General features: G+C 39.4%; 1 protein-coding gene across 2 annotated transcripts in view; it reads right to left on the bottom strand.

Annotated features, from left to right (window-relative positions):
• Positions 1–460: 460 nt before the first annotated feature.
• LOC110441457 overlaps positions 461–16,493 on the bottom strand; it is a 45,663-nt gene continuing 29,630 nt past the window's right edge. For both annotated transcript variants that reach the window (XM_021484609.1, XM_021484610.1), the window contains 4 exons: positions 14,844–15,076; positions 14,511–14,567; positions 3,639–3,749; positions 461–1,059 (listed from right to left, as the gene is read on the bottom strand). In XM_021484609.1, coding sequence (XP_021340284.1) covers positions 756–1,059; positions 3,639–3,749; positions 14,511–14,567; positions 14,844–15,076 — 705 coding nt within the window. In that variant the 3' untranslated portion in view covers positions 461–755. The remainder of the gene's footprint in view (positions 1,060–3,638; positions 3,750–14,510; positions 14,568–14,843; positions 15,077–16,493) is intronic.

The following is a 16,493-nucleotide window of genomic DNA, read 5'->3' as shown; positions in this document are numbered from 1 at the left end:
TTCAAATCGTCCAATCAATCTTCTAATATTTCTTTATCGCCAACAACCGTGACTAATTTCGATGCTAAACCATATGGAATGTTAAGCTTAGTGTGTTTAGCATGATTTGAAAAGAAATCACAATAATTGTGAGAATCTGTAGGTTTACAATATATATCGCTAACAATATTTTGTCCTTTAATTTCTACAAAAATAGATATAAATATAAAATTAGAAAATAGAAAAACAGATTTGCATAAAAAATATTGATGTACAAATATGAACAGACCAAAAGTTTGCATCAAAATAAATTCTCAAATGGAATGTACAACTATACAAATCAAAGTACCAAAGGCCATGACACATGTAAGGTCTTGAGATGGTTGTGTTTCTGACTGGAATCAACCCCCTGATTATTTGTACAGCACCACAAACCAATTGGACATATCTGCACAGCATTTTGTAAAATGGTAATGTTTTCTTAATATTGTTCATGCAACTCCTTAAAGATACTCATCCAATCAGACACGCTGTTATAAAGATGAGGTATAATAATATCATTTATTACTGTATACCAACTGCAGTTAGTGTGGGATTATTTTTCACTTAGAGGAATTTTACTGAGAGAGAGTTATTTGTGATCAGCTAAATACAATGTAATCAAATGATTTTTTCAGAGGTGTAAGGCTTTCATCATGTAGGTTAATATGATGCCAGTTTATGGAAGTTAGAAATACACAGCTTGAAAATGTGACCCAAGGTTATTCTTAATCTTGTTACGCGAGTGGTTTGAGATACTCTAGGTTATTAGCCAAATGAATATCTGTGGAGTTGTTGCTAGAGCTTTGATCACTTTCTGGTGGATCTGCTATGATATAAACAGCTGCTGACAAAGTGAACTCATGTTTAGTATCCGTCATTGGATCACCACGATCTTCCTCCCAGCCACCATCAGCATCAGTATTATAGCGCCATTTCTTTCGTTCTGGGTCATACGCTCTGACGACGTAGTGATCTTCACCTCCTGATCTATGAAATATCACACCAGCTAGTTTGTATTTCAATGTTGAACCTCCTTTCCTAAAACATACATAATTGAAGTTATTTCTTAAACAGGATAATTGTTATACCATTTAATTTTTCAAACCAAATAATCTTTTGAAATTACATATTGTACAAGAGGCCCGAGGCCCAGAGGGCCTCTATCGCTCACTTGAATATGTTTAAAATAATTGGTATGAAGTAAAGATATAGCACTCCATGGTAGGTGCTGTAAGTACATATGACATTTCAGAAAGATCCATCCAGTACTTGAGATATAGCGAGAACAAACTTCAAACAGAGCCCCACCCCTATGCCCCTAGGGGGGTCATATCCACCAATTATACAAAATTGAGACCCCTTGGTCCAAGGATGCTTCAGGCTAAATAAGGATAAAATCCTTTAATACCGATGGTTGGAGAAGGATTTTAAAGGTTTTACTTCTATGTCCCTATTGGGCCCCGCTTCTCTGCCTCCAGGGGGGTTAGACACACCATTTATACAAAATTGGTTCCCCTTCACCCAATGATGCTTCATACCAAATTTGGACAAAATCCTGTAATTCGTACAGAAGAAGAAGGTATTTGAAGAATTTGCTATGTTTCCCCTATTGGGCTCCTCCCTTCTGCCCCCGGGGGGGGGGCCACACTCGCTGTTTATACAAAATTGAGTCCCTTTTGCTCAAGGATGCTCCAGACTATATTAGGATAAAATCCCTTAATCCCTATGGTAGAAGAAGGATTATAAAGGTTTTACTTCTGTTTCCCCTATTGGGCCCCGCCCCTCAGGTCCCAGGGGGGCCACATCCACCGTTTATACAAAATTGGTTCCCCTTCACCCAAGAATGCTTCAGACCAAATATGGAACAAATCCTTTCACTCCTATAGAAGAAGAAGGATATTAAAGAATTTGCTATATTTCCCCTACTGGGCCTCGCCCCTCAGCCCCCAGGTGTGCCAGACCCACCGTTTATACAAAATTGGTTCCCCTTCACCAAAGGATGCTCCACACCAAATATTGACCAAATCCTCTCATTCCTACAGAAGAAGAAGGTTTTTAAAGAATAATTTGCTATGTTTCCCCTATTGGGCCCCATCCCTCAGCCCCCAGGGGGGCCACACCCACAATTTAAACAAAATTGAGTCCCCTTGGCCCAAGGATGGTCCAGACAAAATTAGGATAAAATCCCTTAATCCCTACGGTAGAAGAAGGATTTTCAAGGTTTTACCTCTATTTCCCCTATTGGGCCCCGCCCCTCTGCCCCCAGGGGGGCCACACCCACCGTTTATACAAAATTAGGTCCCCTTGGCCTAAGGATACTTCAGACCAAATTTAGTCAAAATCTACTTGGCTGTTCAGGACTAGTAGCGTTTTAAAGGAAAAGTTGACGGAAGGACGGACGGACGGACGACAGACACTGCGGTATGGCAAAAACTCACCAGGTGAGCTAAAAAAGCAATTTAGATTACTTAAAAGCAACATGTTTGTTCTGTTCTGATATAAACTCAGCGGTCTTGTCAAGCAGTCTTGTAGAGATACTATATAGACTGGGCGATACCGAATTGCCGTACGACAACGGCTTGGCTATGACCATCCAATAACATTGCACTTGCTGTACCTCTCTGAACTTGAGTTACAGGTAACATGTTATTCAATGGCAAATGGCAAAATGAAAATATTTGTATGGAAAACTGATGCGATTATAATCAAAATCTCTTGTAGAATGATTTTTTTTACGAAAAATCCCGCTTAGCTTAGCGCAGTTATCAAAGCCACACAAGGTATCTGTCATGCTTGACTGTTTTAGCCCTGTGTACCCACAAAGGAGCTCAATGAATGTTACCCAAACAAAACGTTACAATCTTTCTTTACATGACTATATATAAACATCATGATCATATTAAAAGATTTAAACATATGACGCCTGTGACCTCGAATGTCAAACAAGGACATTAGGTTGAACAGAGTTTATAGTCTTCCAACCCAGCATGCTTCTGGCAAAATATCCTTACCCTGGACCTTTTGGTTATACATAACAAATCATTTAAAGATTTAAACATATATTGACCACTGTGACCTTGAATATGGGTGAAGGTCATTCACTTGGTAGTCTTTCATCCCAGCATGTTAATGGCCAAATATATTCACCCTTGGCCTTTTGCTTAATAAGAAGTTGTTTAAAGCTTTTTGACATATTTGACCCCCGTGACCTTGAAAGTGGGTCAAGGTCATTCATTTGAACAAATGAAGTAGCCCTTCATTCCAGCATGCTACAAGCCCAATATCAGTACCCTGTGCCTTTTGGTTATTGAGAAGAAGTTGTATGAAGATTTTAAGACATTTGACCCCTGTGACCTTGAAAGTGGGGCAAGTTCATTCATTTGAACAAACTTGTTAGCCCTTTACCCCAGCATGCTACAGGCCCAATATCAGTACCCTGGGCCTTGGGTTATTGAGAAGAAGTTTTTCAAAGTAAAATATCAGCCGGCCGGACGCCACACCACAGCATAACCTCACTTGGCACTTCGGGCCAGGTGAGCTAAAAATCATACAAACTTCAGCAATATTCCTATGTGAGGTTTAAAACTGATTTTTTTTCAAATAATAATGTAACTTGCCCCTTGTAGTCCAGCGTGAGTGGTAATTGTGATGATTTCTCTGTTACGCCATACAGATAGAATAGCAGCAAAGGAGGTGTTTCCGAGAGACTGTATGGTGGAGGTCTACCACTGTAAAGACAATGATCATGATTTTATAAATAAACAATGATGCAATTATCAATGAGTTTAAATGGTTATACTTGTAAAACAGCAAAGCGAAAAAAAAATTAAATACAGTAAAAGAAATAATAAATCTGAAAGTAATATTCTGAGACAATATTGTTAAAAGTTAACTTATACATATTGTTTCGTATAATTATTACTAAATATTTAGGGGGGAAGACATAGAAAATATGATCTCAGTAATGTTCTGAGTTCTGACCCTGAAATTTGGTAATTGAAAAGAAATCCTTTAGCTGTTCATACTCTGAACAATATTGCTTCATATAATTACTACCAACCATTTACCATTGAAAAGCTATGAATTATGACCTCAGTAATAGTATTCAATTAAAGTTTACCCTGAATGTTTTGTTATATCAAGTTATGAAAATACTTCATATTATACAATAAAAGACTAAGAAAGTGCAAACGTCGTAGTTGACTCCGTTTTTGAGATATTGTGATTTATCTGAAAACAAGAGATCCCAGAGGGATCTTGGCGCCCACCATTGTACCATCTTCATTCGTTCTTTGACAGTTCGATCTTTTCTCTTCTTTCCTCTAATCTGTTTGATCGAGTCATGTTAACAGTAAATGCACCTTGAGAAACTTATGATCTAAACTTAATACTGATGTGTATGAAAGCCAACCTTCAAAGTGAGTTTGTCATTTCACATATTTACTAGTACAGTACTTAATGAGAAAGAAATAGAATCGATCGTTGCAATATGAGAAAGATCTGTTTAGTTCTTCCTTTAGCCAATTTGTTTTTATGATCAGTCTCAAAATATAACATGCACAACAAGGGAACAAGGGGAATCTACACATCAAATTTGAGAAAGATCCCTCAAGTTATTCCTGAGTAATAAATAGTACTAACAAACCTTCAATGTCAAAAATCAAAAATGGCTGTCGGTAGGCAATTTTGTTTAACTGATCAGTTTCAAAAGTAAACATGAACAATAAAGGATAGTGGGGAACCTGCACTGGCTGCCCCCCCCCCCCCCCCCCCATTTTTTGGGGGGCAAGTAAAAAATTGGAAGCCCAAATGACATATTGGTGGCCACAATAATTTTGGGAAGAAATATTTCCACAGCATTTAACACAATGCTTCAGCACATTTAAATTACATATATCATGACAATGTTTGTAATATGTAAAACAGAATAAAACATTATATTTTGCATTCTTCAACCCTAGTTAAAACCTGACATGATCCACTCCATTCAGGTCTTCCCAAAAAGAAATACACAAAACTCGCACCTCAAAGAAGACACCCTGGCAGTATTTATAATGAAAATCGGCAAAAAACATCATCACATTTCTAAATCATGGACAGTTCAATTCAAATCGAAGTAATGACAACTGAAAAATGTACTGCCCCCCCCCCAGTTAATGTGGAAGGGACTATAATTTCTTTTATTCATTATTTTTTTGACAGTCGCCCAAGCTATTTTTGTTAGGCCAGTGACTACCTCACTTTTGATAACTTTTGGTCTCTCGAGCAAGACTTTAACTTGTTCGAGCAGGCGACAAGGGACCAAGGGAAACCTTCATATCAAATTGAGAAAGATCCCTCTTGTACTTCCCGAAAAATAGCGATAACAAACTTTCACTATCAAAATCAAAGATGACAGCCTGTCGGCCATGTTGTTTATCCGATCAGTTTCAAAAATTGCCATGCACAGCTAAGTACCAAGGGAAACCTGCATATCAAATATGAGAAAGATCCCTTTGGTACTTCCCGAGAAATAGCGATAACAAACTTTCACTATCAAAATCCAATATGGCTGCCTGTCAGCCATGTTGTTTATCTGATCGGTCTCAAAAATTGCCATGCACAGCTAAGTACCAAGGGGAACCTAAATTTGAGAAAGATCCCTTATGTACTTTTCGAGAAATAGCGATAACAAACTTTCACAATCAAAATCCAAGATGGCTGCCTGTCAGCCATGTTGTGTATCCGATCAGTCTCAAAAGTTGCTCTGCACAGATAAGGACCAAGGGAAACCAACATATCAAATTTGAAAAAGATCCCTCTGGTACTTCACGAGAAATAGCAATAACAAACTTTCACAATCAAAATCCAAGATGGCTGCCTGTCGGCAATGTTGTTTATCTGATCAGTCTCAAAAATTGCCCTGCACAGCTAAGGACCAAGGGAAACCTACATATCAAATATGAGAAAGATCCCTTTCCTACTTATTGAGAAATAGCGATAACAAACTTTCACAATCAAAATCCAATATGGCTGCCTGTCGGCCATGATGTTTATCTGATCAGTCTCAAAAATTGCCCTGCACAGCTAAGTACCAAGGGGAACGTACATATTAAATTTGAGAAAGATCCCTTTGGCACTTCTTGGGAAAAAGTGATAACAAACTTTCACTATCAAAATCCAATATGGCAGCCTGTCGGCCATGTTGTTAATCCGATCAGTCTCAAAAGTATGCTAAATTCCAGCAAGACATGTTGTGTAAAGAGACACAAAAGTTTTCATGGAAAGCTTGTGAGGACCAGTATAAATTTAACCAGAAAACTTAAGCCAAAATGGTGGAAGTGGAACAAAGTGTTCTCAACGGCGGAGAGGAGGCGAGGTCAAAAATCTTAGAAGGTATTAATATGCTGGACTATAGACAAAAATTAGTATTATTGGCCAACACTTCTGAGTCGGGATGGAAGGCGGCCGAGGAGTATCAAGCTAATCCTATTGCTTCCGACTCCGAGGACGAGAAGCGGATAGACAGAGCCCGGGCTAACAGGAAGATGAAAGTTGCTATAAAGTCCAGAGGGAGAGGCAGGTCAACGTACGACAACTACCAGCAGAATGGTGCCAATCACCAACTGGAGGCTGGATACACAGCGGGACCGAGGGATGCTCCCAAGAGTTATAATTACAGACCAGGGACTTGTTACAAATGCGGGAGACCAGGGCACTGGCGCACAGAATGTCCGGAGAGGGCCGGTTTGGGACAGAGTGGTGGTGCTGTCGGCAACCTGTTAAGTATAAACTTGGTTTTCAGCATGTTGAGTCGGTTGTAGCAAACAAATCCCTAGCCGAGGTGCAAAAACAGGTGGTTTTGTCAGGTAATACCGGTGATGCGGGGGTAAAGGAAGCTGACAATGCTTTATCACCTGTCGGCAGGTTAAAAGGTAAGATGAATTACTGGGAGAAATCTGGGACTTGTGGTGCCGTTTTGACAATAATTTCCGAAGGTTATAAAATACCATTCAGAGAAATTCCCCCAGATGTATTTTTGATGAACAACAGGTCTGCGAGAGAGAACTTAAGTTTTGTGCAGACTGAAGTTGACAGGTTGGTAGCACTAGCATGTGTTTTAGAGTTGGATTGTCAACCTAATGTAATGTTAATCCACTTACGGTTAACGTTGCTTTCAGTAAGTCTGGAAAACCACGTCTAGTTTTGGATTTTTGACATATAAATGTATTCTTGCATAAGTTCAGATTTAAGTATGAAGACGCTAACATCGCAAGGGACCATTTCCAACAGGGCGATTTTGTGTTTACATTTGATTTAAAAGCTGTGCATCATCATATAGAAATCTTCCCGGATCATAGGAAATTTCTGGGTTTTCACATAATGGTCAGTGGTCGGTGTAGATTTTTTGTATTTAATGTGTTGCCTTTTGGCATTGCGACCGCGGGGTACGTGTTTACAAAGGTTTTAAGAGAGGTAGTCAAACACGTCCGGGGTCAGGGTCACAAGCTAATCATGTACCTAGATGATGGTATGGGTGGCCACTGTACTGATGAGGGAGCTAACAGTTTAAGCAGGTACGTACAGATGTGTTTGACCGATTTTGGTTTTTTGCTTGCACACGAGAAGTGGTCGATGTCGGAGGGCGTGGTCAGAGTGACCAATGAGCGGGTAGAACGCCTGCTGTTGTTGATGTCGCATACAATGGCTCTTGTCAGTGGGGGTCGGCTTCTATTCTCGGCTAGGTATATGGCAGGTATCATTGGTCAGGTCATCTCTATGCAGAGCATCGTGGGGTCACAAGCGACGTTACGCACACGTGAGTTATACAAATGTTTGTTAAGCCGAGCGAGCTGGAACGTGTGTGTTTTTGTTAGCGCCGTAGCTCTGAATGATATTGTGTATTGGTTGGAGAACCTGGAGGACCAGAACAGTAAGGGTTCTAGATTGACAGACAATGTCACATGTTCAGCTGTGGTCTGTACGGATGCTTCCGTTGGGTAGGGATATGTCGTGGGCAGTGTTGGTACTCTCTAGGGTAGAGACGACATAGACGAGGTATGTGCAGTGTAAAGTGTTCCCATGAATGGGTCACCCATCAGGGGTAGTGTGTTCAGATAAGTCGCACACACACGGTTGTAAAGGATCCCTGGGGGCGTGACACCCTTTGGAGTGTGCTAGAAGCGAAACGTTTACAAGAAGTATTTTATCCCCAGGTGTGGGACCCCCTTTGGAGGGGCCCAGAGATGAGACATGCACGAAATGTCGTGATGTCTCGCTTGGAGCGAGGTGTTTTTCGGAGGGGTCTAAATATATGAAGGTAAGTCCAGACACGTTCCCGAAGGAAGGGGATGGCAAAGTTTCTCAATGCCAAGGAGATTATCCCCAGGTGAAGGTCAGACTTCAGATGAGTGGTAGCTTCACAGAGGTTAAGACCGGGGCGTTTATCTCATCAGAGTCTATTAACTGTACCACACAGGGTTAGTTCGGGAATCTTCCAAGTGTAGACAATCTATACGAAAAGGGTTGTCAGGTAGTGTTAGGCACGTGGAACCAACATGAGAGTTCTAACAGTTCTACATGGAGGGAGATGGCAGCTGTTAAACAGGTATTGTATACAGCAAAAGACAGGATCAAAGGTGAGAAAGTTATGATATTGACGGACAGTAAAAATACATGTTCCATCATAAACGTAGGTAGTAGAAAGTCAGAATTACAGAGCATTGCTCGTAATTTATACGATTTTTGTCAGGAACACGAGGTACAAGTTTATTCGCAATGGCTCCCTAGGCGTCAGAACACGACGGCTGATTTTCAGAGTAGATGTACCGGTTGTGAAGATTGGCAGGTACAGCATTGGGTGTTTGAGAAATGTGAGAGCATGTGGGGGCCTCATCAGGTAGACCGATTTGCTACTGATTATACTCGTAAATGTCGTCGGTTTTATTCTAGATGGTGGTGTAACAACACCAGGGCGGTTGATGCATTCACAGTATCCTGGGCGGGGGTGAACAACTGGTTGGTGCCCCCTCCTCATTTGGTTTGTAAAACAGTAAATAAACTTGAGAGAGGATAGAACTAGTGGAACATTGATTATTCCACTATGGAGATCGGCAGTTTTTTGGCCACTGTTATGTACCAAGAGTGATATAGCCAGAGACTTTGTGTTAGGAAGTTGTGATTTGTAGAACACAAATGTTACTTGGGCAGGCAGAGGAAATAACGGATGCTTTGGGAGGCCTGTTCTAGATTTTGATATGAAGGCCTTAAGGCTTGACTTTACCAGATAGACCGGTTTTGAGGTAGTGACTTACGTGCTGTGTGATATTTGTTTTTTCACAGGTGTGAGGTTAAAAGATACGGTTGACCATGAGCTACGGGGCGCTGGTGTGACTGAGGATTCATCACTTTACAAGATGGCCGAAGGGCTGGTAGACAGACTGTTATTAAGTAAGAGTGACAATACAAACAAAAAGTACTTTGGTTATTTTAAGCATTGGGAAGCATTTATTTCTTCTCATGGGCATTCAGCGTTGCTATTCACGTCGCTTTGTACATTAATCATCTGCTCCAGAACCATTCTTCGTATGCCGTCGTGTCAGCGTCTGTGTATTCGATCAAGTGGGCCCACAGGTTACATGGACATGATGACCCTACTTTGAATAGCTTCGTTGTGAGTTTAGTGGAGGCAGCGAAGCGCACGGGACTTAAACCAACATGTAAGAAGGAGCCAGTGACTAGTGACATGTTAATTTCTTTGTGTGATAAGTTCACAGATTCAAGAGACCTTTTAGTAGTAAGAGATTTGTCTATGTGTTTGTTGGGGTTTGCAGGTTTTTTGCGTTTTAACGAGTTAAGCAATTTGCGTTGTAATGATGTTAAGGTTTTCGCAGAGCATTTTTCATTGCAGGTCAGGAAAAGTAAGACTGATCAGTATCGATTTGGGAAAGAGACTGTCATCAGTAAGGGTCATACATCGGCGTGTCCCTATGTAATGTTGAAGAGGTACATTAGTTTAGGAGAGATTGATTTAGAATCGGATGATTTTCTATTTAAGCAGGTTTATCGCTTACGCGAGAAGTGTCGAATAATCAATAGGCGATTCTGAAGCGTTTGAAAGTTGTGGGCGGTGATGGTAATTTTGGTTAACACTCCCTGAGAGCAGGAGGGGCTACTGCGGCGGCTAATCATTACGTTAGCGACAGGTGTCTTAAGAGGCATGGACGGTGGAAGACCGATAGTAGCAAAGACGGATATGTAGCAGACTCGCTGGAAAAACGGCTCGGTGTTACCAAGTTGTTAGACTTGTAGGTTATTTCGGGCATTAGCATAGATTAATGAAGATTTTTTTGTTTCCAATTCAAGAAACGAAATGTGTATTATTTTGGAAAAGACAATTACCTCTTTCTTTGTATTTCTCTAAGGGCACACAGGCTAGTATATACGTACGGCAAATGGATATTTGTCTTATTGTGGTGTTTGCGTAATAGTGGAGAGAAGACTCAAATAATCCCGCGGTTCTGAAAGAAAAGGCGGGATTTATTTGTCTTATCGGCACGAGGAAGCAAGCAGCACGTGCTGTTAAGTATAGCCGGGTACACGTGGCTATAGAGTATAGTTGAGTCATTCTCTAGCCGTGTACCGTAGAGTGTGGACAGATTTTTTGTTTGTTTTATTTGTCATTACTTATGAAATATGCTAAAATGATGTCCAGGAATAGGGTAATTATATATAAAAAAAAATCGACGTGTTGCGGTTTTTTTCCTATAAACTATAGCGCAGGTCCAGCGCTACGCCTAGACTATCCTGCAGGGGATGTAATTGCTTTCCCGCCAAGTCGGACAGCGATTTCCAGGGATTATCTCCGTTTTTTTCTGGGCGGCAGGTTAAGTTGATGACGGCGAGCTCCGAGTATATTTTTTATATAATGATGCAAATATAATTGTGTCTTCAAGGTGTACTGTGCATAATGCAACATATTGGAACATGCATGAAAGTTATCGAATGTATATTGTCAGCTTGTTTTCATTTTGTAAAATGCATTAAACGCCGGGCTCTAAGGGCACACATGCCAGTACGGCAAATGGATATTTGTTTTATTGTGGTGTTTGCGTAATAGTGGAGAGAAGACACTGCATTACATTGGTCACATCACAACCATATTGCATGACCACTCAACAGGATTGATTCACCACTCACTAAAAGCGATAATGACTTATTTATTACATCAAATACATTCAAGGATTATAATGGTAGTTCAGAAATTGATACTGATACAGTCGTTGAAAACATTTTGGAATTGGAATCCATACCATAACCAGACTTCAGTTTAACAAACTCTCTCCTAAGTGATATTTCAGATGAGGAACTAGTACAGTGTTCAGACAAAATACTAAAGAAATCGCAGATGGAAAACGTTACATTTTCAAAAGCAAAAGCGTTTTGTGGATCCAATTTCTGATGCAGAACGTGACCAACTATCGAAAACCAAACTTGCCAAAAAATAAGATGCAAATGGGCGGTCAGTTTGTTTAACAACTGGATAGATTCATGTCGGACATATGCTGAAAAGTAAGATAACAGACACATCACAGGTGCTTTGTTATCCATGGCCTCGGAAACATTGGATTATCCAATTGGCGCATTCATTTTTGAAGTACGCCAAAAAAATGGAGATGAATATAAAGGTAACACCCTCTACCAAATTGTTATTGCCATTCAACATTTTCTACGTGAAAACAGTAAATTTGTGACATTGTTGGACGATGCTGAATTTGAAGGAAAGCATTGCAAACTTTACAAAAAGATGAAGGATTTGGCAGCCAAAGGTGAAGAGAAAATGTGGAGATGTGGGATTCTTGCTTCTGATACTCTGGACAAAATGCGTGACACTCTCCTGTACCTTTTGGGTCTGAATTTCGCACTACAGGGAGGACAGGAGCATTACAATTTAAGGCATGGTGAAAATTCTCAACTGCGACTTGGAACTGATAACAATGGACGAAAGTACCTGGAATACCATGGAAGATGTGTGCAAGTGTAATCCTGGGGGGATAAAACATTGAAGAATCGCAAGGAAACATACCAAGGCATATGCAAATACCATGGCTCCAAACAGATGTGTTGTACGTTGCTCTGTACCAGAAGTATATCAGTCCAATATAGGCAATTGATCTTAAAATTTTAAATCCTTCACTGTGTATAAGAATTTTAACATTTACAAAATGTAATTCTGTGAAATTACCCCCTGCTTAGTAAATGGTGGTATGTATAAGCACAGACTTAATATATAGTTATGGGTTATAGGTATAGTAATCACTTTATTTTACTACTGGGTGAGGAGGGGGTTTTGCCTTTATTATATAATGTTTTAGCTGATATTAAAATTTTATATATGGTGAATCAAAGCAGGTATGTTCTTTAGTGCAAAAACAGTATATATAGAACATAATTCTAACATTTGACCTACATTACAGGACAAAAAATGGAAAGTGTGTGGCCTTTTACCTGCACAATGGTAAGCTGATGTACGAGTGGGAATCAACAGCATGTTGAAAGTTGTAAGAAAATTATGTGAAAAGGCTGAACTTAATGGATTTTATTCAAATCACTCCTTGTGTGCAACGGCTGCAACATGAACGTATGAGGCAGAGTTGCCAGAACAACTCATCTGTGAACAAATTTGAGGCCCAGAGGGCCTGTATCGCCCACCTGGAAATGCTAGCAAAATTGAAGTTGAAATAGCCAGATGTTGCTGTACATGTATTACATGGTAAATCAGGGGTTATATTTATATGCAATTGGACAAATACCGTCATTCCAACAGAAAAGAGGCCCAGAGGGCCTGTATCGCTTACCTGAATATGTTTAAAATAATTGGTATTAAGTAAAGATATAGCACTGCATGATAGGTGCTGTAAGTACATATGAAATTTCAGAAAGATCCATCCAGTACTTGAGATATATATATAGCGAAAACAAACTTCAAACAGAGCCCCACCCCTATGCCCCTAAGGGGGTCATACCCACCGTTTGTACAAAATTGAGTCCCCTTGGCCGAAGGATGCTCCAGACTAAATAAGGATAAAATCCCTTAATCCTGATAGTTGAAGAAAGATTTTACGCCGCCTCCAAGGGGTTAGACACATCGTTTATACAAAATTGGTTCCCCTTCACCCAAGGATGCTTCATACCAAATTTGGACAAAATCCTGTCATTCGTACAGAAGAAAAAGGTATTTGAAGAATTTGCTATGTTTCCCCTATTGGGCCTCGCCCTTATGTCCCCATGGGGGGGCCAAACTCGCTGTTTATAAGAAATTGAGTCCCTTTTGCCCAAGGATGCTCCAAACTAAAATAGGATAAAATCCCTATGGTAGAAGAAGGATTATAAACGTTTTAACTCTATTGGGCTCGCCCCTCCAGTCCCAGGAAATTCCCTATCCTACACTCCTGGGTATGAAAGAGTCTTAAAATATTCTTTTCAATTTTCGTTCAGGGTACCCTTTAAGTTATTTTTACATTCTGTATACTTGAATTAGACCCATTGACGAAAATGACATTCATTTTTGCATAACACAGGTGACCTCATCACTGCGTATTGATATACTAGGATGGCGTTTAATAGCTAGGGTGTATTTGGTTCACCTCCCCGGTGAAATAGCCCTCAATGTAGTTTTGATATGCTTATATATATGAATTAACATTAAACATGATTGATTTCATTTTAAAGATTAAATAAGTTATGTAAAGTATATGATAATAATATATGACTTATATAAATTATACAAATTGAATTTTAAAAATGGTTGACATCCAAACATTTAGTTCCAAAGCAGTCGCTTAAAGCATTATGACTAAATTATCTCTTTTTGGCCCTGCCAATCGGTCCCCACCCCCCATTTGTACAATTTTGAATCTCTTCCACCTGAGAATGCTTCAAAACAAATATGGTTGACATCCATCAATTAGTTCCAGAGAGGAAGTCGCTTAAAGCAATATGGGCAAATTAACCCCTTAGCCACTCCATTTACTCATTTTTGAATCCCACTACTTAGGGATGCTTTCAGTCAAATTGGGTCAAACTACAATCATGGTTAAGAAGGAAAAGTCGTTTGAAAATATTGTTGAAGGACGGACAATGGACGATGATACATAAGCTCACCTTGAGGAATTTCCGTAATTTTATGTTCAACGCCGTAATAGAATTTATTTTTCCAAATTAAATCCATGTTGTCCTTCTTAGACCCCACATGAACATCCATGCCAATAATTAGGACAATAACACATGATCTGACTGAACTGTACACCACTGAAGAAACTTGCATCCCAACTTAAACCGGATGGACGGATGAATTTGCCCCGCATGCAGCAGTGACATCCTAAAAGCCGTTTATCTACCGATGTAAAATCTAATAAAGGAAAACTTTGGATATCACATTCTGCATATTGTAATATGAAAAGATATAATTTTAATCAAGTTGATAATTCAGAAGTAATAAGTGTACTTACTTCCCATTCAAAACCCAGTTGACTGCTTCTTGTAAGGAACATTTTCCTTCTTTTAATCTGAAATAAGAACAGACTTGGTCTCAACTGACCTGAAAAGTTGGTAAAACTAAATTCATAAAAAGATTTTTAACAATAAGTTCATACTTGTCCTGTTTTTATTTGTGATACAGTGCCTTTCATGATGTACCTATAATTAAATCAATTTTTAAGTCCATACAATGAACTGTTAAGATAGGTTCCCTGAAACTGTGATGGACAGTCACAAGCATAAAGTGAATGCCTTAATCGAAATGGGAGATTAATGAAAACAAAGTCAACCTGAAGTACACTTACTTTTTACGAATCATTGCATTAATATTGTAATGTGGTGTTGATGATGTTTTTTCAAGCTCTGGAAAGCATTGCTGATATTCCAACAGGTGGTCTCTTTTGGCGAAGTTCAGAAATCTTTTAAAGGGGTTTCCAAAGCAGTCTTTATTCTTTATTTGTGTATTGCCACTGAGGAAAAACATGATCACTGATATCCAGGGCTGTTTCTTTAAAATGGTCCTTAGATTTGTATGATTCTGTAATATAAAAAAGACTGGATAACATGAGAAAAACTTGTAAGACTTACTGTCTCCATGATTTAGGACAGTATTTGGAATACGCAGAAATTGGCATGATGTAATATGATAATAGTTTTACGATACTACATTATGTTATTAAATGTAAATTACTACAAAACCATGTCAAGGGGCTCGATGGGCCTACATCACTTACCTGCTATCAATCTCTCATTTTTAATTTCAAAATGGACCAATATAAGATTTATTTAGATGGACTAAGTACTGCTGCAGGTTAAAGGATTAGGGCAAAGATTTTTTTACATTTTGTAAAAATAAGCGAAACCTGTAATGGACTTAAGTACTTAATCATCCATCTAAACGAGCGTTCAGAAGTGTCTCGTTACCCAAGATATAAGCAACCAAAGGTAACCTCTCCTAATTACTGGCAAGAATTTTAATGAGCTAAGGTGTCATGTGGTACTTGTGATGTCAGAGTGGTACGTTTGGTCCCTGATCTATATAAGAGTAGCTAGGGTCCAGGAGCTACACCCCTCCTATATATTTCTGATTTGTTTCAATGGACACATCTGACAGTGTTATTCTTGACATGAAGTACATAATTAACACAAATCTCGACAAATTTAAGTTGAACACAGGACGAAAAAAAATCCCTATTTATGTAACAAGAGGCCCAGGGGCCTTAATAGCTCACCTGGACTTTGATTTTCAATTTAAAACCTGTTGAGTATGTACCATACCAGCTTATCAAAGGAGTAATAGAAATACATGTTGCAAGAAAGACTACATGTAAACCTGTTTGGGTTGACCAAGAACATCAGTGTATTCTTCATGTCCAGCCATTTTGTAAATGGTTATGGCATGGGGATCCCAACTGTTGACATGTAACGACCCATGGAGGTAGTCTCCAGGAGTTGGTCTGGACCTCTAGATCTGGGCCAATCCTGGTAGTGTGAATGTTTTCTTCTCTTCATGCCTAGCAATTGTATATTTGGTTATTGGTTATAGGGTGAGGATAAAATCCCTTCACTTTTTTGGAAGGAAAAGGATTTCAAATATTAAGCTCTATCGCCCCTATTAGGCACACCCTCCATTTATATAAAGTTTAGTTGTCCTTGCCTGTCCTCAATTTGTATCAGAGGAAAGATTTTGAAAATAGTTTCCCTAATTGACAATATTGATCCCAACCCTCTGCCCCAAGGGCCAAAACCCTTCATTTATACATGATCAGATGATCTATAACAAAGGAAGGATGTCTATAAGGCCCTCTTTTGGGCCCCGATATATTCAGATTTTAACCACCTTATTTTGTTCGAAGATGTCCTATTGTATGACATGCGGAAAAACTAAGGTAAAATTTGACCGAAAGTGGGTTTCTGGGGGTACCGAATAGGGTATGGTAAAACACAAATATAGT

Source organism: Mizuhopecten yessoensis, unplaced genomic scaffold, assembly GCF_002113885.1.
Source record: "Mizuhopecten yessoensis strain PY_sf001 unplaced genomic scaffold, ASM211388v2 scaffold715971, whole genome shotgun sequence".
NCBI classification, from domain to species: Eukaryota; Metazoa; Mollusca; class Bivalvia; order Pectinida; family Pectinidae; genus Mizuhopecten; species Mizuhopecten yessoensis.
The sequence above is the reverse complement of the archived record's forward strand: the minus strand, read 5'-3'. Positions and strand labels throughout refer to the sequence as shown.